Genomic DNA, 23885 nt, shown 5'->3' on the forward strand with positions numbered 1-23885 from the left:
ATGAGATTCAAGGTGGGGTTAGCTGGAAACCCAGCTGGACACAATTTCCATTGCAATTATCTGGCTGGAAATGGCATTTTCTAGCTGGAAACAGACCTGATAGGGAGTAGTCGTCATTGCTTTGGAGGATGTGGTTGCTGCGACGTGCGCCTTTTCTTTCAATCTTTCCTCTCGCATCTCTTACAACGTTCATTTGTCTGCACACAGCAGTGACTGTGGCTTAACTGTAGCCAGTTGACAGGCCCGTGCACTCATTCTTCCTTCAATCAGTAACAGACGTCATATTTGATCTGGGATTGAATGGTTTTAAACTGGAATGGCATGATCTCCAGTTCAATAATTACCCTGTGGGTGGACCCCTGCTTCCTTGCCAACCCACATGTTTTTTCACGTCTTGCATAAGCTGTCTCATGTTTTCACTCATTCCATTCAATTCTTGCACCGTACATGAAACATATAATGTCGCTTCTTGTGTGCTAAAGCTTGCAACCATGGCATAGAAGAAACTGTACAAACTATAGTTCTGCTTACAGCTTTGCTTGCGTGAAGCCTGTTGCCAGGTGTATTATATACATGTAGTACGCACAATTGCAGGGACAGTCGCTCTAGGTAATTGGGTTCACTTGACCAAACCATAGTTCAAGCACAGACCGCAGAATTTCCTTTTGAATTGGGGGGGGGGGGGGGGGGGGGGTATTTTTCAAATATTCATTTAGTTTCGAAAACTACATTTTCCCATTTTCCCATTATTTACTGTTCAAAGGTGTATTTGTTGATGCATATGAAACCTAAATTGCAATGGGCAGCTTTATAAAGATATGCACATGACTGCAGTAAAAAAATTAGCTCGCAGTCTGTTTCAATTCTGCTATAATCATGGTCATGAACATGTATGTGTCAGTCAATTACTTCTGTTGGGACATGATTGGTTCTGGTTGTTCAGTTAAATACCTTTAACACTGACCATATGAAGCCAGCTAGCTATGATTTGCATTATTAATGTCCTAGAATTGAAGCGTTTGTCAGAATTTGATCTGAGCACCTCCCTTGACCCCTCCCCTGTTCTGGAGTCCTTAAATGCAAAGCATTTGAAATGTTGTTATATTGATTTTGGAGACCGTTTACGTGACAATTGACAGAAGTCCGCGAAACTGCGGAGTTCGAACCGCTTTCGTAGTAATCCGCGTTTACCTTTGAGTGATCTCTTCGCGATCATGGTTTGGTTTGGCTTGTACACGACCGGCTTTATTACTTGGTAATAAAGCCGGTCGTGGGTTTGTAATTAAGGTTTAACGTCCCAAAGCGACTCAGGCTATGAGGAACGCCGTAGTGGAGGTCTCCGGATATTTCGACCACCTGGGGCTCTTTAACGGGCACTGACATCGCACAGTACACGGACTATCATGGTCGGCAGAGCTGTGGCGTTTGAAAGCCGGCGTAAATAACTGTTTCTAAGAGCTATCAGCACCCTTGCTGCTGAGCAGATGGTAGTGAATACCCAAAACAGAGGTTACGTCACGTTACGCCGTGAGGCTGTGTGATGTGTAAGGCCGTTTACTCTTAATGACACGCGATCTCATTAGTCGTCTGTTCGAGCGCACCTGCATGTGCGGAGCTGGGGGGACACACTTGCGACGAGCAGAGCCAGGTGCGCCATAATTACCCTAAACCCCTTAAAGCTCTCAACGCTCTGCGGTAACAACCACAGACGTCTGCGAAAAAGGAAGCAGGCAAACCCGCCATACAACGTATGTTTCGTTCCGCTCGAATTCATTTCTGGCGCCACTCGTTCGCGAGGAACTGTGGGTAAATATGAGGTCGTCGCCATGCTTGGTCACGTGACTCCACTTGTGTCGCGAGGAGCGAGGGGGGCAAGGCGAGCCCGATCAAAAAGCTCGCCGCGGGCCCAGTGGCGTTTTGCTGTCGAGTGGTGCGAGTGTTGTGCCCGCATGACAATGTTGTGATGTAAGCGACGAGATTGAGCGTCTGACCCGAGGACCGCGTTCGCTCGCCTTTCCCGGCTGTGTTGTTGCTGGCCGCGCGGTGTTGTCGCTTATCAGCGCGCAATGCGACTCTCGTGACCGTCGGAGACGCGGAGGTAGCCAAAGCGAGGATATCGCCGAGACAGCAGCGGCAGCATCTTGGGCGCTCGCTGCGGGCGGCTTGCAGCGGAGCTTTCGAGTTCACGCTCTGGCGACGCTGGTGCTCTAGCAGTCTGGGCCAACCCCCGCCGGGCGAGGCGGCGGTGAAACAGTACCGGTCCCGCGATCCGTGGCAGCAAACCGTTTCACGAAGGTGAAAGACCTTGGAGAGTGTTGCTGCCCGTCGCCGTTTTGTTGGCGGACAGCGCCGATTCGTCAGCGCTGCTCCAGAAGAGGGGACGACAGCAGCAGGAAATCGCTTCTTGAGACGCGACTGCTCCGCCGATCGACCTTCTTTTGCTTTTTATTCTCACTGCAGTACTGCGTGTGGTTCCGGGCCTTGTCTACGGAGCGGCCGCAACAAGCGTCGGCCGAGTTGGTGTGTGTGATCGGTGCGTGCGTGCCCCTGTATGTGTGTGTGCAAGCGGGCCGGCGGTGAAGGGAGCTCCCTCCGAAAGGGAGGCTTGCTAGCCTGGCGGTGATGTCGGCGGGAGGACCTCGGCGGAGACGCGAGTTCAGGCGGCGGACGCCGACGGCCCTGTGATTGCTTCTGTCGAGGGGGTCCGGTCGCCCCCCAAGAAAGCAGCCAAGCTGGCAACGTTCAGTGCCCGAGAGAAGGCGGCCGTCATGTCCGAGTACCAATGGTGAGTGGCGGTCCCCCTCTTTCCTCGAACCGGACCGCAGCTGACTGACGGCACTTGGCAGCTCGTGCTGCAGTACTGCCGTTCCCACGCTCGAGTACTACATTGCGAGCGTGTGCCGCGCGAGCTCGAGTTGCAGCCTCTCGCGCGTTGCTTTTGTTTTTCTTTCCCCGTCGTTCGATCGGCGTGAGAACAAAGAGGCGCGCATGCCCGTGTTGCGTGCAGCTGGCGACGACTCGCAGCTTGGGGCTTTCCCTAGGCCTAACGCTTGTCCGAAACTGGCCCCCTCCGTGTGAACGGCGTCGCCCAAATGTGGGTCAGAGGCCGCGCACAGACAGGTGCGAGTGGAGACCGTGCGCTGGCCTGCCTAGTGGCGGTTGCGAGCACACATCGGCGATCCCCGGTCCGAGCGTCGCTGCGGTCTCTGCCCGTCGGCCGACAGCAGTCGCTGTCGCACGCTGGTTTGCTTGCGGAAACAGCGGCAGCGTCGGACGTCAAACATCTGCCTTGTCGCGACGAGAGGGGCACTGCAGGGAGGGGAGAGGGTGGTGTAACGACGGGCGACGCTCTGGGAGCGGGGCTCGAGAGGAAGTTGCCGTCAGCGTCCTTTATTTTTCTCACGGGTTTTTCGCCTGGGACCGCGCTGCCGTTTCCGAGGTTGAGCGCCTTATCATGCTCACCTCGTGTGCGGGCCCATTGACGTCTCTTGGCGGCTTGGTCGATACGCGATTGAAGCCATCGGTAAAAACAATACGGCCTGCTGGTCAAGACCGGAAACCAGATCAGCAACGCTTTGGATGGCGCCGTAGCGTCGAGCGAGAGGTTTACGCTGTACGGCTTCCTTCTTCTTGAAGGGCATCTCGGCATTGTTTGTGCCGGGTCGTCCAGATCTCTCCGTCGCATGATTGCAGTGTGCAAATAAATGCGTTGCAGCGCAGCAAAGGGTCTTCTTGCTGGCTAGCATCAGCAGCACATCAGTTGTTTCCACGAGCCGTCCGCCCTAACGGGGTCTTTTGTGTGCATCAAATCGACAGCCGGAATCCTTTCGGGGGAAGCGTGCAGGTAGTTAACGGGACAGTCGGCGCACGGGCTATCGCGCCAACCATCGCGCAAAAGCCTCCTTTGTCACGGCCCGTCGCTCGGACAGCAGACGGTGCGCGTTTCGATCGAGCGGGTCCTGCCTTTGTTGTCGTTAACGAGCGGTCTCGCCCAGGTCAAGAACCTGCAGCAGCGGGACCGGTCGAACTTTTGGGCGGCTATTCCGCACCCCTCGGCATTCATTGTCCGCCGCGTAGCCGCTTCTTGCAGCCGTTGCCGCGACCTGGCCGACCAGCGTGGCGGACTCGGTGGAATCTGGGTTGCAGTCGGGGAAGCCGCTGCGCTGCGCCCTTGGCTGCTGCACCCCCTTTGCACCTCGCGGACGCGCATTGAGGAACTGAGCGGTAGCGTCTGTGATGTGGCAGATGGGTGATCTAATTGCTGCCATGACGGCATCCTTGTTTCGATGGCTGGACATTTCCACGGCGCTGTCATTCCGGAGATGTGGGCTTTGGAAAGCCGGTTTGCGGCAGAAGAAAGGGTTGACCAACAGATCATTCCGTCGCCGTGCTTTGGCCCCAAACCGTCCTGGAAGCCACATTCCATCGGGAGGTTATGAAAAGGCGCTTAGAGATCGTGAAGCGAGTAGTCGTGCCCCCCCTCCTTTTCGAGGTTCCGCTGTGCACCTCGGCGGAAACTGCACGCGGCGACACCGTTATTTGACTTCCTCGATGGCCGCAAAGCGATGCGAGGTAATCGTTGTCATGCTCTCTGTGCAGCGGCCGCTGGCGTTCCCCTCGGCCTCTAATGGGTTTTGTGGAGGGGATGCCAGGCGAAACTGACGGCGGCAATTACGAAGCTGCGGAAGGGCCCGGGGGTCGGAGTGCTGCTAAGGCGCGGTCGCGCCGGGCCGTGCCTGGAAAGACCCGGTCTGTTTCTTCCGCGGCGACAAAGTCGTTGCCATTTTGCGCGTGCGGTTAGAGTGACGCTGCTTTACGATTCGTCGAGATGCGAATTCCAAGCATTCGAACCGAATGAACCACCGATCCTGTGAATCCAAGAAAGAAAAAAAAAATGCGTGGATTGGCCATAATGGCGAAATTATAAATTATTTTGAAAACGCTTTGTTTACAAGTGACATCACTACGCCGGTGGTGTCTAAACCCACGACGTCCGCACAGTTCAGTCACGGTCGCTCTATCTCTGGCCGTGGCTCAGTTGTGTCCAAGGAGATTGGTTGTGACGCTGGCATCTGCCCTCTCCACGGGCTCGGAGTGCCGCAGGCTGCATGCGGAAATCTTGGGTCTAGCTGCTTTCTGTTTTAGCATTCTCAAGAAGAAAAAAAATTCCACCGATTTACCAGGTTCAGCTAAATGCGTCTTAGGTGCGCCAGCACGTTCGCGCTTGTTTAGCCTTGTTTAGCTTTCTATAAGCTTGAAAATTGGAGTTACGCCCAAATGTTCGTGCAGTCGTCCCTCGGCTTTCCTCTTGCGATAAACCGTCTGAACTGCTCGTGGTGCGAGTCGCCGTTCCCGCTGTCGGGCGGTCTCTGAAGTCACTCGTACACGCACGTTCATCCGGCGACTTCTTCTTCTTCTCCTCACGCTTTGCATCTATTTCCGCATCCTGTTTAGCAAGGTTGTACCGACTTCGCTTCTTTTGCGTTGCTGTTCACCTCGCCGTGTACACTTTCGTTCGGCTTGGGAACCTGTCGAAGGACCGGCTTCATCCATGATTTGCCGTCTGCTGCACTGTAGGTTGTTGTTGTTTACCTCAGTAAACTTCGTTCCTCTGGCGACTTCATCCTTCGCCTCTTCTTTCCGGCATGTGCACGGAATCGCTTTTCTCGCTCTTCACCGTCACACCCCCTCTCCACTCGGCGGCAGCTGGCGCTGCGCTCCGTCGAGCTTACCCAAGTTACTTCGAGGCTTCAACATGACGAGGCAGCTTTCTTTTTTTTCCGCAGGAGACCCATGTAGTGCTAGCGCACTTATTTAAAAATCAATTTGTGCCCACATTTACGAATGGGTGAAACCAGCGAAAGTGGACACTGGTTTCACCCATAGAACGTTATGCATCAACTCGCCCAGTAAGCCACGCTTCAACACCTTTTCTGGTTTTTTATGGTTCAATGATGGCCGCCTGCTGTTATCTTCTTCAACGCCAGGAATCAAGTTTATTTATTTGAAATGTCTTGCAGGCTCCAGCACGGAGCACTGACTAAGGAGGGTTAAACAACAACAAAAGTACAAATCATGAAAGATACCAAGGAACTACGCATAAAACAAAAATATAAAGTTTTGCGGCATAATGCCTGTCCAAGCGCTCATAGGAGATTTTACGCTACATGATGGTGACGACGGCATCATGCCGTCATCTTTGCTCATTTTCACTCCTTCCCGCTCTTTTGAAGAGGTCTTAAGTGGGTCGGGGAGAGGGTTGCTGTCCAACAAGAAAGATAAGGCTGAGCAGTTAGGGCAACACAAGCGAGAAAAACTGATTATAAATGCTAAAAAAAAACGTTTTCAATGAACAATCCCACGAGAATAACTAATAGTTTTAAGTGATGCAATGAGACTTGCGGCAACAGTGAAACAAAAACGCAGTATATGAATAAATTTAGTTTATAGTTCCTTCGGCGCTCTGCAGGACGAGATTTCTACGTGCAGCATTGCTAGATTACTGTCACTGCGGTGGCTGTAGTGCAGTAACCTTTGTTGTGTGAAACCACGGTGCAAAAACGGAACGGGGCACGCGGATAAAGAGAAAGGCTATAGGCGTGTCTTCGTGCGTCTGCTCCCCTTTGCGGCCTGCTGGAGTGCGGACGTTGTTTGATAGCAAAGTGTGCCCACTCTCTCTCTCGTTGGTTTCGCACTGTTCTTCACCCCTGCCGTGCTAAACCGGTCTTCGATCCGGCTACCTTACCGCTGCCGCAAAGCGAGGTAACGACATTCGTTCGTGTGTGGAGAAAGCGGTTTCCCGGGGAGCCCACCTCGACGGCCGAAGGAAATGGGCACTGCGCTTCGTCACTGCGCGTCATTTGCCCGTGCTTCGATTCACGCGCGCATTGACCGCGCTAACTGAGGGTGACATGATGATGGGGCAGACACGTGGAGGCTGTCGAGAAGGGTTGATTTGGTTGAGGAGACACTGCAGTGAGCTCTGCGGAAAGGAAAGGGATGGAGTTAGCGTTAAAAGACAGGAAGTCAGGTGAATGGGTGAAGGAACAAAGCGCGAGTTGATGGCACGCCATAGATGAAATCAAAAAAAGAAATGGTCTTTGACAGGGTAGCTGGTATGAAGGCAGGATAAGCCGGCGTCCCTTAAAACGGCGTGGATTCCGAGAGCAGCCGAGAGGGCTTCAGTCAAGCGGTCGGATGAGATTAGGAACTTTGCAGCTGGGATAAGGTGCTCGCAGCTGCAGGATATGGAAGAGGGCCTTCTGCAGCGGACGATAATCAGACTAATGATGAAGATGAGTTGGTGGTTTGCCTATCTCATATCCTGTGTCTTATTTCCCTTCTAGCAATTGCGGCAGTCACTTTCTCACTCGTCACACCTGATACAGTGTGTGCGGCCGACGCCGGGGTCGCTCGAAGCGCGGAGGATGCGAGGATATGCGGTCGCTAAACCGAGGAATGTTCCCCTATATGGGGGCGCGTATGCAGACGAGGGCGTGCTCAGGTGCCGTGACACCTTTGCATTTGAACTCAATCTCAGGTGCGCCCCGCATTTAGACCGCCATTTCTTCGGGGCGGCTAGGCTCCCGGAACAAATAAACTCACAGACACGAAAAAGAAGGGAAAAAAAGGAGAGGCGCGAAGAAAAGGAGGCCAAGAAGGGTCGAACGGCTTTCCGTTACGGCACATTTTTCTGTCTTTTCTTCGTGCACTGGTTTATTTCTTTTCTTTTTTTTTATGTCGACATCCCCCCTCTCTTCTTCGTGTGTGCTGCGGACGCGCGTCGCAGTGCACGGCTAACCCCGATCGCAGCCGTGTGACGCAAAAGCAAGCTAACAAGCAAAGGGCGAAACGGAAAGCTCGTCCTGGGTCGGGGGCGCGTGCCGTTTTCCGAGACTTTTTATCCCTGCCCCCCCCCCCCCTCCCCTCTACCGCACTTCCCGACACGCTGTGGGGACCCCCTCTTTGTGTGTGTCGCTCCTTCGGATGGGACCTGCGCAGATTATAGCATCCCGTGTACTCAGCGTCCGTTTCGCACGTGTCGGGCTTGCGGGCGCTTGAACCCGGGTGCTGCCCGTCTGCCAGGAATGTGGCCAGGAACTAAGAGCCTGAATACGGGTTGGGGGTCTCGGAGACGAGCGTTTAATGACGTCGTCTGCCCGTGAAGCAGAGGGAGTGTCATGCTCTCAGAGGGTCCCGAGGGTGGAGTACGGGGCAGCCGTCTGCTAGGAAGAAGGGAGTTAGCAGGGCTGCTGAGCACTGAATGAGACGGGAGACAGCCCTCCTATTCGCACTGCGTACGGCGGCCTTGCGTTATGATCCCGGAGCGTGAGCGTTAGAACACTGCAGGGCTGGTCGCATAAGGATTGAGTACAAGTGAAACACGCAGTTGTAGCTGGCGCAGGACTGCAGGAAAAAGGGGTAGGGTTTTAACGCGGTTGCACCGGCTGCACGTGCGAAAGCATGCGTTCAATCTTTCTGGCGTCTGCGTGTGCATGCAAGCGCGTTTCTCCACTCGGCGGCAGGGTGCGCCTCCGAACATTCCCGAGCTTACCCGAGTTACTCCGATCACACGAGACAAGGTTCTTTGCTCGGGGTTGGTACACATCCGGAGTAGTGCCCTCTCACTGGCAGTCCTGCAGGACGGCCGGCGGGAGAGAATAAAACGCGGGCAAATCGCACACAAACCTCGGTGACGGGAGAAGAGTGCCATTTTAACGCTGGCATTTACTATGCGCTAAACCTGGCATCATTCAGGATGTGGCCGTCCTCAGAGAGGTGCGTTGTAGCCACCACAGAATGGTAAGGTCTAGACTTAGTTTAGACTTGAACAGGGAACGGAAGAAGCTAGTGAAGAAGACCATTAATGAGTTAGCCATAAGAGGGAAAGCACAGGAATTTAGGATAACGCTGCAAAACAGATATTCGGCTTTAACTGAGGAAGACGATCTTGATGTTCATACAATGCACGATAATCTGACATCAATAATTACGGAGTGCGCAGTAGAAGTAGGCGGTAGGACAGTTCGACAGGATACCGGGAAGCTATCTGAGGTGACGAAAGATCTCATTAAGAAGCGCCAAAGCATGAGGGCGTCTAACCCTACGGACAGAATAGAAATAGCAGAGCTTTCGAAATTAATAAACAAGCGCAAGGTAGCCGACATAAGGAAGTTTAATATGGAGAGAATCGAGCATGCTCTAAAGAACGGAGGTAGCCTAAAAGCAGTGAAGAGGAAACTAGGCAAAGGTAAAAACCAGATGTATGCATTAGGAGACAAGCAGGGCAATGTCATTAGCAATATAGATAAGATAGTTAACGTAGCCGAAGAGTTCTACACAGATCTGTACAGTAGCCAATGTAATCAGAGCGTTAATGAGGAAGACAGCAGTGCACAACAATGCGTCATCCCGTCAGTAACGAAAGGTGAAGTAAAGAAAGCCTTAGAAGCAATTAAAAGGGGAAAAGCAGCTGGGGAGGATCAGGAAACAGCAGATCTGTTGAAGGATGGAGGGGACATCATGCTAGAAAAACTAGCCACCCTGTATACGCAATGCCTTATGACCTCGACTGTACCAGAAGCTTGGAAGAATGCAAACATTATCTGAATTCATAAAAAGGGAGACGCCAAGGACTTGAAAAATTACAAGCCGATCAGCTTACTGTCCGTTGCCTACAAAGTATTTACTAAGGTAATCGCTAATAGAGTCAGGGCAACGTTAGACATTAATCAATCAAATGATCAGGCAGGCTTTCGTAAAGGATATTCCACAATAGATCATATTCACACTATCAATCAGGTGATAGAGAAATGCACAGAATATAACCAACCTCTATATATAGCTTTCATTGATTACGAGAAAGCATTCGACTCAGTGGAAACCTCAGTCATACAGGCATTGCGTAATCAGGGGGTAGAAGAGCCTTATGTCAAAATACTGGAAGATATATATAGCAACTGCACAGCTACTATAGTCCTCCATAAAGTCAGCAATAAAATTCCAATAAGGAAGGGCGTCAGGCAAGGAGACAAGATCTCGCCAATGCTGTTCACCGCATGTTTACAGGAGGTATTTCGAGGCCTGAATTGGGAACAGTTGGGAATAAGAATAAATGGAGAATACCTAAATAATCTGCGATTTGCTGATGACATTGCCTTGCTGAGTCACTCAGGAGGTGAACTGCAAATCATGATCACTGAGTTAGACATGCAGAGCAGATCGTTGGGTCTAAAAATTAACATGCAGAAAACCAAGGTAATGTTCAACAGCCTAGCAAGGAAACAACAGTTCACAATTGGCAGCGAGAGCTTAGAAGTTCTGACGGAATACGTCTACTTAGGGCAGGTAGTGACAGCTGATCCGGATCATGAGAGGGAGATAACTAGAAGGATAAGAATGGGGTGGAGCGCATGTGGCAAATTCTCGCAGATCATGAGTGGCAGTTTACCAATTTCCCTCAAGAGGAAAGTGTACAACAGCATAATCTTACCGGTACTCACCTACGGGGCAGAAACGTGGAGGCTAACGAAAAGAGTTCAGCTTAAGTTAAGGACAACGCAGCGAGCCATGGAAAGAAAAATGATAGGTGTAACGTTAAGAGACCGGAAGCGGGCAGAGTGGGTGAGTGAACAAACGCGGGTTAATAACATCCTAGTCGAAATCGAGAGAAAGGATGGGCTTGGGCAGGGCATGTGATGCGAAGGCAAGATAACCGCTGGTCCTTAAGGGTAACGGAGTGGGTTCCAAGAGAAAGTAAGCGTAGAAGGGGGCGGCAGAAGGTTAGGTGGGCGGATGAGATCAAGAAGTTTGCAGGCAAAGGGTGGATGCAGCTAGCAAAGGAGAGGGTTAATTGGAGAGACATGGGAGAGGCCTTTGCCCTGCAGTGGGTGTAGTCAATACCACCTAGATAACTTTACAAGGCCCCCGCATGGCCTCCTCGCCAAGCGTCTACGTCACTGCTAAGAGATGCAGCGCGCAGCAGGTTGACGTGGCGTCATCTGGGAGAAAACTGACTAAGCGGAAAAATCCTGTTCCTTCGATCGGATTTGGAATTATCCTGGCTTGGCTCGAACTTGGCTATTTTCTTGTCGCTTCAAATAAAACTCAAGAAAACTCTTTTCTTATTTTTTTCACGCTTATTTTAACGAGTTTATAGTTTGAAATATTGCAAAAATAAATGTCGTGTTAAGCCTTGCATCCTTGCTGTCAACTGCAGCTTTAACAATGTTTAATATCAAACTCTACTTGAGCTTGAAAGCTAATGCCAGTCCGCATCCTAAGTTGGTTGGGAACACTGAGACAACCAGTACGCACATGGTCATGGTGCTAGCTGACGTGAATGTGTTGCGTTTTCACGGAAGAGATGAACTGTGCAAGCTTTTTCATCTGCAGAGGCTTCGTTTGCGTGTTTGAACCTGCGTAGCCTCAGTTCTGAAATGCCTGGCTGCTGCTGCGCCCCAGGCTGCAGATCAAATTATGATGGTGGTCCGAGTGTCCGCGTCTACAAGTTTCCTGCCGACGAGACGCAAAGGGCAGCATGGACAAAGGCTATTTCTCGCGAAGATTTTGTGCCAACCAAGCACACTGTGGTAAGCGTCGCTTTTGGTGCTGTTTTTCAGGATGCTTGCCTTAAACTTTTTGCTTCAGTAAAACTTGTTTTTTAGCCTAGTTAGTGCATTTTGAACCAAGGAAAAGGAGCAGCGCAAAAGCATGCAACCACACAAGAAAGGACAAGACACGAGCGCTGTTTTTGCGTTTTGTGCCGTGTCTTGTCCTTTCTTCTCTTGTGGTTGCATGCTGTTGCGCTGCTCCTTTTCCTTGGTTTTGTGCTTCACACGACATTTTTATTTATGGCTTGCTTCGGAGAGGGGACTTTTTCTTCACTTTCTTATTACTTCGCTTGCGGAGTTTTATTTCCCAGTTATTTCGCTTGCCGAATTTTGCAAGCCTGTCGCCCAAACCTAATGGACTTGTGGTTTTACTTTGTTTTTAGGTGTGTGAAAAACACTTTCAAACGAGTGACTTCGTCAGGTTTGCAACGTACACGGACGAGAACACTGGAAACGTTATCGAAGTTCCGCTGCAGCGTGTCCGCCTGTAGCCAGCTGCTGTCCCGAGTGTGTTTCCCCGGCTGCCCGAAATATCTCTCTCAGCCACCATCTTCGCGAGAAGCTCCTGCAGAAAAGAAGGCCCGACTCGAAGCAGCGTCACTGCGAAAAGCGATAGAGCTTTCTGTTGCTGCTCAAGAGGAAGAAGATCGCAGGAACAAAATTTGCAGTTTTGGGGAGCTGTGTTCTGCCCTTCCGAAGCTTAAGACTTCTGACTTCTGGACTGAGGTCACTACACAGGCAAAGGTTTTGTTCCTGGAGCTCTCCCTCGACCAAGCTCCCGCAGTGCGTTCATCAGTGGTGGTTTTAGACGACCTGTCTGTTCAGGTGTTTCTCGGAGGGTCCCGTCTCCACAATCTTGGAGACGAATGTGTGCCGTCACAAATGAAGGATTTAAGGGAGCTTGATAAAGTGCTGCAGTCTGTTGAAAAGCTGCAGAGTTGTGCTAGTGGCAGCGAAAAGGAACACCAGCTTCTCGCAACTGTGCTAATGCTCCTGGATGAGGTGAACAAGGATTATGAGCTCCAAGAACATCATGGATGGAACTTACAGGTACTGAAATTTGTGCGAAGCCAAGTCGAGCTTGTTTTGAATAATGTGCCTCGATATCCACCAGATGTACTCGTGTTTTCAGGTCTGCTGTATACCATTTCTCCACATGCATACAGGTTCATCAGAAGCTCGCTTAAAATTAAGCTGCCGCACCCAGACACTATTCAACGACTGTGTTCGTCATATCACATGAATCCAGCACTTGAACAGCAAGATCCTTGTTTCTTGAACTATGCTAAAACTGTATTGCAAGCAGTGGCCGAGCATGAGTGCACTGTGACATTAATGATGGATGAGATCCATCTTCAAACCTATTTTGAGTACAAAGCAGGCTTCGTTACAGGTGCCGCAGCCAATAGTTCCGATCCGGCTAAAACAGCATATGTGCTCATGCTACAAAGCCTTTTGTCAAGCAACAAGGATGTTGTTCACATTTTACCAGTCGCATAGATAGATGCAAAATCACTGCATCTATTTTTGCACAAGCTCATTACTGACCTTGAGTCACTTGGATTTAAGGTACTAGCTGTTGTTTCAGACAACAATGCTATCAATCGGAAAGCCATGACATTTTTTGCTAGCCCCCCCAAAGCCAGTATAGTTTACACACACCCAGCTGATTCCTCTCGTCCACTGTTTTTCATTTTGGACCCTGTGCACCTTTTGAAGTCAATTAGGAACAATTGGCTAAACCAGAGAAACAGTGGAAAGTGTATATATTACCTTGATCCAAGCAGCAATGACCCAAAGCAACCTATTCCTACGGCATCATTTAAATCTTTGTGTGATCTGCATGAGGCTGAGCAAAATAACCTTTTAAAGCTGGCACCAACACTCTCACTGAAAGCACTGAACCCATCAACTATGGAGCGCCAGAACGTTAAGCTTGCTCTCAGGATTTTTAATGAATCGACAGCAGCTGCACTGCAATGTTCCGCTGTACAACATTTTAAAGGAACAGCAGATTTCATAAACACCATTTTGACATGGTGGCGAATAGTGAATGTAAAGACGCCAAGAAAAGGTGAACGCCTGCGTGATGAAATGCAGTCTCCGATTGCGTCAACAACATGTCCACAGCTTGAATTTTTGAGGAAAATACCAGAGTGGCTAGACTACTGGGCTAGCCTCAGACACGATGCTGGCCACCTGACGAAAGAAACTCACATGGCTTTTGGCCACACGAGCCACGCTCTGCATGAGATCGCTTTATACTGCCTGGAAGAGCTGGGATTTCGGTATGTGCTCCTTGGAAAATTTCAAACAGATTGCCTTGAGGATAGATTCGGGAAGTATCGCCAGCTATCCGGAGCCCAATACCATGTCTCGATCAGGCAGATTTATGAATCTGAGAACAAGCTAAGGCTTCAAAAAGTACTGGACATGCCTGATCTTGACATTATTGCAGAACCGGTCTCCGTCATAAGTGTTGAATCACTTTGTGCACAGTTCAGTATAGCAGTGACCAATGCTGATGTAGCAAAAAAATCGTCGATGATTCCCGCTGTTACGTATGTTGCGGGATACTGTGCCCATGCAACACTGAAAAAGCTCATGTGTATGTCGTGCAAGGACAATCTCGTCCTGGATAACACCAGTTTGGACCATGATGACACACTGCTCATTTCAGGCATGACAAGAGGAGGATTAAAGTTTCCACGAGATGTCGTAGTGAACGCTGTACTTTATACAGAAATAGTCCTTGACAAATTGAGGAGTGAGCAGTATGCATCCAAATTTCTAGCTCTTCCAAATCAGAAGGAGGCCCTTGTTTCTCTTGTGTCAACCATTCTCCACGATTCTGGAGACCTTGATACGTGTGATTCTGGTCATTCGCCAGAAAAAGTCATGCACCATATTTTGAGTGCTGCTGCCAACACGCTGTTAAATAATCTGTGCAAAACGAAAAACAACACAACAGTGTCGAAGGGGCAGCGAAAAATGCAAACTCTAAAGAGTTGAGGATTGATGACTGTATCGTTTAATGGCAAGTGTTTCTGAGATAGCGGACCTTTCTTGCACACCTGATTACATTATAAAGATAGCTTTGTATTAAGGCATTTTATAATCTGTACATGTTCTTTTCATACTTAGCAACTGCAGCTATAGAACATTTGATAGAACTGTAGTGAGTGGTAACTTGTGTACCAAATTTTTTTCCCTTCTGTATGATGGACATGTAAATGCAAATGGGTATGTTTGTTCCTGTTTTATACAGTATGGCACTGAACAAATTGTACTGGATTCATGTGTGCGCATCTCACCAAATCACACAACTTGGTGACAGCTATATTCTTTGTGTATGTGTGTGTGAGTGTGAAGTGCTTAAATAAACTCTTTATTCACTGTATTCGTTCCAACTTTTTTAGAAATCTTGCTGGTTTGTTGTGAAACATCCGTGCAACGTGAAGTAGTATAGAATTACATATGAAGGAAGCTGACAGTCAATGCAACCAAGGAAAGCATAGGGGAATGTTCGATTTTTACTGAAGTGGTTATGAGTGGGAAGTGAATAGTGTAATCATTTTATGGATGCAAGACAACTGATTAGGAAGAATTAAAAAAAAAAGTCAAAGGAGCTACAACTGGGGCTAGTTGGAAATGCATTCTTGAAGGGGATGATAAGCGCTGTCAAAATACGAGAAGGGACGAACAAACAGGACAAAGCGCTTTCTAGCAACTGTTTATTCTATGAAGAAACATGAATATATATATACATGTTAACGTCAAATCATGCGCAGAAGAGGGAAGACCGCACCGCACTGACAAGAGCGATATGAAGAAAGAAATAAAATAGAATAGAAACGAACAACACGTGCCTTTACAACAGCCGAAGATTACTTATCTTGAGGTAGTTTAATTCAGTTCTCCCTAACAGCACCGAAGCGGAGCTGACGCATTGCTTATCTGGAGCAACATGCATAGCGAAGGCGTCGATTATTTCGCGTTCCCGCCTGTTCCTGAAGAATACATATTCTAATCAGAAACCGTTAAATACTAATATTAAGCTGGCACAAAACACGCAGTATTTTGAGAAATGGGTGCCCAACGGGCAACCGGAAAAACCGCGTGGGGTGAAGCTGACTTCCAGGCCTATCTGCTGTGTGTGACGTCACGGACGCGTGCGGAGGCCTTGAGCTAGTCTAGGTGGTATTGTTGTAGTCAGGCTGATGATGATGATTTTCTGGAAGGCTGACCCCCCCCCCCCCCCCCCCCAACTCGCGTGCAGGTGCGGGAGAGGTGGCAATGCACGCTTCTCCTTGTCCCGCAGTGTTCGCAGTGCCAGCTGAATTTGGACGCAGCCTTTTATTGTTGTTTGCCGAGGTGCTGCATCGAGGAGGACGTCGACCGCTTTGTCGACGCCGCGTGGCTTAGGTCTGCGCTTCAGTTTGCACAACTCTCCTTGATTTCTGCCGTGCGCGCGCTTTCTGGGAAATGCAGCGGTCTCTGGAGCCAGTGGCAAACTCTTGGAACTGTTGTGCTCGTAATGTGTTTACCGAGGCGATTGGTAATAAGATCTCAACGGGGTTAAGACTTCTTCTGCCAGACAGAGGAGCAGGCTGGTTTTCGTGCAGTGGCACTGCTAGGAGCATTTTCCCATTTCGGGCATGCGTACGTACAGTCATGGACAAAAGTTTGCGGGATGCGGATTGGCGGGAAAAAAATATTTCTATGTTGCCTCGCTAGCCAGTTAGATGTTATTATTCTAGTAGATGGAGTGCACCTGTATTGTCACGCTTCTATGCATTTCATTCACCTGCTGTGCCTGACCGCGCCGCAGTAATTTTTTTTCCGCGAATCCGCATCCCACAAACTTTTGTCCACAACTGTACGTTCACTCGCGATGGCTGTCCGAATTTCTTTTCATCGCGCGTTTACTTCGGTGATAGGAGAAAGACGCTAGAGTCGTCCGTGATACATTGCCGGACGTCTTTTTTGCCGCCGCGGTGGCTGAGTGGTTATGGCTGATGACCCGAAAGACGCGGGTTCGATCCCGGCCGCTGCTGTCGAATTTCGATGCTAGAGGCCCGTGTATACTGTGCGATGTCAGTGCACTTTAAAGAACCCCAGGTGGTCGAAATTTCCGGAGCCCTCCACTACGGCGTCCCTCATAGCCTGAGTCGTTTTGGGACGCTAAACCCCATGAATTCAATCAAATCTGTCTTTTTTGTACCAGCCAGGTAGAAACGCGAGTGTGTGTCCCTGAAGCCTGCTTTGTGGCAGGCAGCCCACGTGCCCTTCGCATTGTGGCAGGCCTTTACCCTGTACTTTTGGGAAGATCTTCATAGTAAATGCCTTCCGGGACCTGTCAGGTATGTACACCTGGCAGGCCTGTAGAATAAATGCTTTAGGGTGAACGTCTTCATGGTCAATGCTTTTCGGGTAAATGCCCTTTGGTCAGCTTAACCACGCGAGTGACCACATGTGACATTACTATGGTCGGGTACAACTCAAGAACGCAGCGGCTTTTCCCCGACAAGGGCCCCCTTCCAGCCAATGGCGTCTGCCGATTCTCGCGAGCATGTTAGCGTGACAATGCAGGGACGGGACTGTCCCCTTTCATCTGCCACTCCCTGCATAGCTATGGTAGCATGAGAATCGGCCGACGCCATTGGCTGGAAGGGGGCCCTTGTCGGGGAAAAGCCGCTGCGTTCTTGAGTTGTACCCGACCATAGCAATGTCACATGTTTTCACTCGCGTGGTCAAGCTGATGTAAGGTGAGCCAGCGCGAGATTATCCGGCAGGAGTCTTTAGCAAATGCCCACAACTCGTCGCACCCGCCGCGATGTCTCTGTGGCTTTAGCGTTCGGTTGCTGATCCCAAAGTCGCGGGTTCGATCCCGATCTTGATGGAGGCGAAGTACAAACACGCCCGTGTGCTGTTCGATGTAAGAGCGCGTTAAACAACCCCCGGGTGTCTAGATTAGAAGCCCTCCGCTGCGGTGTCTCTTGTAGCCCATGTGTGTCGGCTCAGAACGTTAAACCCCACAATTTATCATTGACGGCTCGTCGCTTTAAAAGCACGCGAAAAACAAAGTGCCTCTAGAGTGGCACGTTCTACGGAGAATAAAAAGTAATAAACGCTATAAACGGGCTTCAAAAGCTGCAGACGTGGCGTTGACTAGAGTCTCGGCGCTAGCTCCTCGGAGCAAACGAGTGTCTTGGCTTTGCAACGTCCCCAAAGGATAACTATATAGTTCTTAGGAAAAAAAAAGTGAAATGCTTGAGCTCTGTATGCTGCGTAATACCCCTGTCACACGGGCACTCTAAAGGCACTTTGAACTAATGCTCCTTTACGCTCCCAAAGGAGCACTACTTCAAGGGAGTTCGTCCGTGCTACACGGTCGCGGAATGACCTTCGCAAGAAGCTTTTAGCGCCCTCATCGGCGAAAAGCGTTATTAAAATTGCAAACCTCGCTGCACATGTAAATAGAGAAATGTCAATTTTTTTTAGTAAATTAGTTTTATAACCGTATTATGTTAAAGCAACGCAATTTTAACTGCAATAATGATATGATTTTCCAAGTACAGAGGATAACATCACAGTGCTGGCCACACTGAGCCCAACTCGCTCAGTCTGGCTCAGGCCCAGCTTCGTTCTTCGGTTGTTCCCTTAGGTTCCTAGAATATCCTACTAGTGTGTCGAGCGCAGCGCTCTCCCAATGGGAGAGGGTGGCAGCGCGCGCGATGCCTTCCAACTTTGGCCGCAAGGGGCGCTGCTCGTCTTAAAGGTGCCGTTGCTGCCGGACATACCGCAGTCGCTGCGGTTGCATTGGTCGTGCGCGCTGTGGATTACAGCATTTTGACCGCATCTAAGCTTTTTTCTGTTGTTTTGTCCGTGCTGTTCCACGTGAGGGAAAACCACAGCGCCTAATATGGCAAAGTCGAAGCATTGATGGCCGAGAAAAAACATGTTTCGTGCCGCTCTGTCGGAGTGGCTACCGGTCGAATCCGGGCAAGGCTTCCATGTTCCGTGTGTCCTCGGACCCAACACGGCTTGCGGAGTGGGAGCGGCTGATCAAAACACAAGACCGCAAGTTGACTCCAGCGTGTTTTGTCTGCGAGAAACGTTTTGAAGACTGCCACATCGAGAGACGGTGTCGTCAACAAGCTCGCCAGAGATAGACCACATGCATCTCATGCCCGATGTCATGCCAGCAGTATTCGACAACTATCCGAAATACGTTCTGCCTAAGAAGACATCGAGAAGAAAAGTGAGGAACCTGTGCGACCAACCTGCCGCTAAAGGGAAAACGCGCTGTGCCGGTGCAGGCGTCAGCCATGGACCGTCAAGCACGCTCGACGATGTTTCCGACGAGCCGGCAGCAACAGAGGAGTCGAGTGAGAACTCATGCCCGCAGCAGCAGATGGGTTGTATTGCTGTTGAAGATCAGCATCCGTTGGACTCAATTTGTATCCATGCAACCTGGACCAAAATATCTGAAGCTCGTACCTGCTGGCTCTGTAGCCTACGCACATTATGGAGCGGAGAAAAACAACTTTGCCACTTTGTATAAAGAAAGAATGGTATAACATTTGGAAGCTTGATGCTGGAACGCAGTCTTGTGGTCGTGTATTTTCTCGGCAAAGAACAAAGCAAGCACGCGCTTACAACAAGCTCTGTTTTTACTGTATTCCAGGTTTGTAAATAAGAATCAATATGGTACAATCACCGTTTTATTTTGTTCTCTTACAAAGGGAAGCGCAAGCTCATACACACCTGCATAAGTTGATCAAGCAAGCTGTGATTTGCAAATAAAACACATGAATAGTGAGACCCATTCCAACTGCTTGTGTTGATCGTCGCATGCGATCTTTGAAGATGGAACCCGTGGTGGGAAAGAGCGAGAGTGCCCTGCTTCTCTTTTACCTATATGCGACGCCATTCCGGGTTAGATGTTCTGCTCGCCATTGAGAATTAATAGGGGCCACGACTCGGTCTTTCACCTGGACAGAGCTAGCCGAGCGCGCACTCAGCATGAAGGTGTATACGATGTCCTTCACCCACGATCGCGATGCGTGGATCGCAATCGACTGGCCCCTAGTCGAATAAAATCTCGATCGGAAGTTTCCATGTAGCAACGATGAGTCCGGACCATACTCGATCGTTCAATCACAACAACGTAATGCGGCCAACGCATAAACTTTCGTTGCTTATTTCAAGTTGGGTACCTCGCTGAACATTAGGCAGTCAATATGACTTCCGCGGTTCAACCACAAACGAATAAAAATTTAGCAAACTGGACCTGGTGGTACGTGTCAAACGCTTCGGCGAGCGCTGTTTCAGTCCAGGACTTTCTCCTGATAATGCCAGGCCGGTAAGATTGTCTGCAGCCAGTAGTGTTTTTATGCTAACAGTGCTCTCAAAGCGTTCAGAGACAGGCTTCCTAGTGAAAAGCGCAGCGTACCTACACAGCCTCGGCAGAGAACGCGGCGTGGTGGCATGGATGGATGGATGGATGGATACGGCTGAACCCTTTACATCGGGCGGTGGCTCAAGCCACCTAGCCATGTCTTGTGAAATTTTACTCCTGTCTTGCTTTTAGCCACCAATCAGATAGCCTTCGCTTGGTTACTTCTAACCTCTTAAAATCCACTTTCCCTTCACTATCCCTAAACCCCAATGCCTTGGGTAAGTCAGCCCCGCTGCCTTCCACTGTAGGGTGAAGCCCTTTACAGGAGAGTATCAAGTGTTCAGCCGTTTCCTCCTCCTCTCCGCACGCAATGCACAAAGTGTCTATCTCCTGGTACCTGACTCTATATGTCTTAGTCCGCAAAACTCCAGTCCTGGCCTCAAACAACAAAGAACTTCCCCTACAATTATCATAGATATTTTCTTTGACAATTTCCTGTTTAAAGGTCCGGTATGTTTCCAGTGCCGATTTCGTCAGCATCCCTGTTTTCCACAAAGCTCTCTCTGTTTCTTTAACCTTTTTCTTAACCGATAATTGCTGATTTGCCCCCTTACTGCTGTCCAGATATTTGCTTGTCAATTTTCTAGTTCGCTTTCTCCATTTCGTGTCAACATTCTTTATATACAGGTATCTGAAAACTTTCCTAGCCCACCGCTTTTCCTCCATCTTTCTCAATTGTTCCTCAAATGCTATCTTACTGCTAGCCTCTCTGCTCTCGAAAGACGCCCATCCCATATCACCCTGTACCCCCTGATTTGGTGTATTGCCATGTGCTCCCAAAGCTAACCTCCCTACTCCCCGTTGCCTAATTTCCAGCCTTGCTTGAACATCTGGCCTAATACACAGGACCGCATACCGAAGGTCAGGCTAGGGACCATCACCCCTTTCCAGATCCCTCTTACCACCTCATACCTATTGTAATTCCACAGTGCCCTATTTTTCATGACAGCTGCATTCCTACTAGCTTTATTCATTACATATTTTTCATGCTCTGTCAGATACTCAACACTGTTATTTATCCACACCCCAAGATACTTGTACTCATTCACTACTTTTAGCACGAACTCCTGTATTCTATGCTCGCTGCCCTCTTCATTAAATATCATGACTGCAGATTTTTCCTTACTATACTTGAAGCCTAATCTATCTCCCTCTGTACTGCATATGTCTAACAACTTCTGCAGGTCTTCCTTGTTGTCAGCCATTATCACTATATCATCCGCGTATATTAGTCCCGGTGATGTCTGTTTAATCAATTCCCCTTGCTTGAAAAAAGATGGGTTGAAGCCTAGTCCGCTCCCCTCTAGCTTGGTCTCCAACCCTTGCAGGTACAACATGAACAACAAAGGGGACAGAGGACATCCTTGTCTAAGCCCCGCTGTATCTCTACAGGCCCTGATACATTTTTTTCCCATTTTATGAGCACTCTGTTACCTCTATATATATCTTTTAAAAGATTAATTACCCCATTTTCCACATCCAATGTGCCCAGTATGTCCCACAAATGCTCCTGAGTAACGTTGTCATAGGCTCCCCTAATATCCAGAAATGCTAGCCATAAGGGCCTATGTTCCTTTTCCGCAATTTCTATACACTGTGTCAATGAAAATAGATTGTCTTCCAACCTCCTTTGTTTCCGGAACCCATTCTGTAGTTCCCCTAACACCCCCTCGTTCTCCACCCAAGCCTGCAGTCTATCCTTTATAATTTGCATCACCACCCTGTAAACCACAGATGTCACTGTTATGGGGCGATAGTTACTTACGTCTGCATTGTCCCCCTTTCCCTTATATATCATGTTCATTCTATTTAATCGCCATTCATCGGAGACTTTTCCATCCACTATCATTTTGTTCACTACCTGTATTAATGTTTGCTTGGATTTTGGTCCTAACTTCTTTATCGACATAATCGGGATACCATCTGGTCCTGTTGATGTGCCACTAGGAACCTTCTTCTCTGCCCTTTCCCACTCTCCTTGCTCAAGTGAAGCTATTGCTGTAACCAGTCTATCCTCCTTCGATAAATTATGTACCACGTGCTTTGCTGAAAATTTTTCCGTCATCCTTGTTCCTATGTGTTTTATTGCGTCATCCCCTTCTAGTCGAATACCCTTATCTGTAACAATAAACCTTTGCTCTAGCCTAGTTTTATTACTCATTGCATTTAGATGTTTCCAGAATTTTTGGGCTGCTTTTCTATCCTTTTTATTTACTTTTGACATCCATTGGGCACCCTTTCTTCTAATTTTCTCATTAATCAAATAGGATGCATCCCTTCTACACTTTATGAAGGTATCCCATTTTCTGTCTACTTCGGGTTTTGGTTCCCCCCTCTTCTTGGAATATCTGTGTTCCCTGGACGCTTCCTTGCGCTTTTCTATTGCCCTCTTGACCTCCTCATCCCACCAACTCTTGGGTTTGCATCTTTTCCCTTTTAGCTTTACTCGCACCTTAGCTAACTCTAGCTCCAGTAATCGAGTTAATTTGGTATAAGTCCATTCTGTTTCACTATCCTCAAAAATTACTTTCTCGATTTGTTTGGCTGCTGCTTCCAATTGCTTTCCTTAGCGACTGGCAGCGCCACGACGCGGTGGCCGTAGGAAGGCATCACCGCAGCGGCTACGCGAGCGCGCGCCCTGGGCACACTAGCAAGTATATTCTAGGCACTATACCCCTGCGATCGTTGTTTTTGTGGTCACGTCTTTCTGGTGTGCCTTGTTCGGCGGTCTCCATCAAAATGAGTGACGATCCACATGACGACGCGAGAAAACACGGCCGACATGGCGGCATATTTACCGTGGCTACCGTGACGCTCGTATATCTGGAACGAGAGTATGGCGTTGTGAGACTGCCACAAAACAAATGATCTTATATTTTAAAACACCACTAATCTTATGAAGTGAATTTATAAAATGAAAATTGAACGTTTCTTTTCCCAATTTATTTATGGTGTTAATTCGCTGGGAGAGAGTACTCCCTTGAAGCCTCAAAGGACGAACTCGAGCTGCCTTGTTTCGAAGCTCCTTTGCGCTAGGTGTCCTTTGGCGCGTCCGTGTGGCAGCGCGCATTCGTCCTTAGAGTAATGGAGCATTTGTTCAAAGTACCTTTGCAGTGTCCGTGTGACAGGGGTATAACCCTCTAAACGCGGCGAAACCTGTCGCCGTGCTGCTGATCGCCATTTGCTGATGTCTAGGACCTACGTGAAGACTTGGTTACAGCGTGAGCTACCAGAATGGGCGCAGGGTCGCGTGATGACGTGTGACCGTGAATCCGTGACTGGCAACATTCGGTGACGTCCGGCCACGTCTACCGGATGTTCAAGGTCTGCGCTGTGAATCCTGAATCCGCTGGGGAGGGCTCCGCATAACAGCTTTCGCTGTGAAAGAAAAAAGACAACAAAAAGCATCGTGTTCAGAACGCAGACATTGCGCACATTTTCACTGTACAGTGGAACGCAGCGGTAAGCCATTGTGCTCTCCCCTTGGCAATCTGCGCCGGTCGTATTCCGCAATTTATTTCGTTCCGTGGGGCTCTGCTCGCGCAGACGATGCAGCCGGGAGGTTTTCTGGTTGCCACTCTGAGCTGACTCATTCGGGTGGCCCTTGATCGGCAGACACGCAGAGCGGCAGCGAGCATCTTCTTGTAGCATTTGTGTATCCCAGACTCGCTCGTGGATGGCGTGAACAAACGGGTCGTTCCTGCTACGTCGAGTGAAGCTCTTCCTATAGGTCATCCTGTTAGTTGAACTGGGAAAGTCATGTCGGGTTGTTCGCGGTGAAACTGATGTGCCTGATCGTCTAAACAACT

The 23885-nt window shown here is 49.3% G+C and overlaps 1 protein-coding gene and 1 long non-coding RNA gene across 2 annotated transcripts in view; both read left to right on the top strand.

The window, feature by feature from the left end:
• Positions 1–1836: 1836 nt before the first annotated feature.
• Positions 1837–23885, top strand: part of SppL (signal peptide peptidase-like protein) — a 92101-nt gene continuing 70052 nt past the window's right edge. The window contains exon 1 of the mRNA XM_077655560.1: positions 1837–2785. Coding sequence (XP_077511686.1) covers positions 2769–2785 — 17 coding nt within the window. The 5' untranslated portion in view covers positions 1837–2768. The remainder of the gene's footprint in view (positions 2786–23885) is intronic.
• LOC144122043 (uncharacterized) lies at positions 10392–15012 on the top strand. Its single transcript, XR_013312786.1, has 2 exons — positions 10392–11591; positions 11996–15012. It is a non-coding gene; the product is annotated as an uncharacterized LOC144122043 (long non-coding RNA).

Source organism: Amblyomma americanum, chromosome 2 (assembly GCF_052857255.1).
Source record: "Amblyomma americanum isolate KBUSLIRL-KWMA chromosome 2, ASM5285725v1, whole genome shotgun sequence".
Lineage (NCBI taxonomy): Eukaryota > Metazoa > Arthropoda > Arachnida > Ixodida > Ixodidae > Amblyomma > Amblyomma americanum.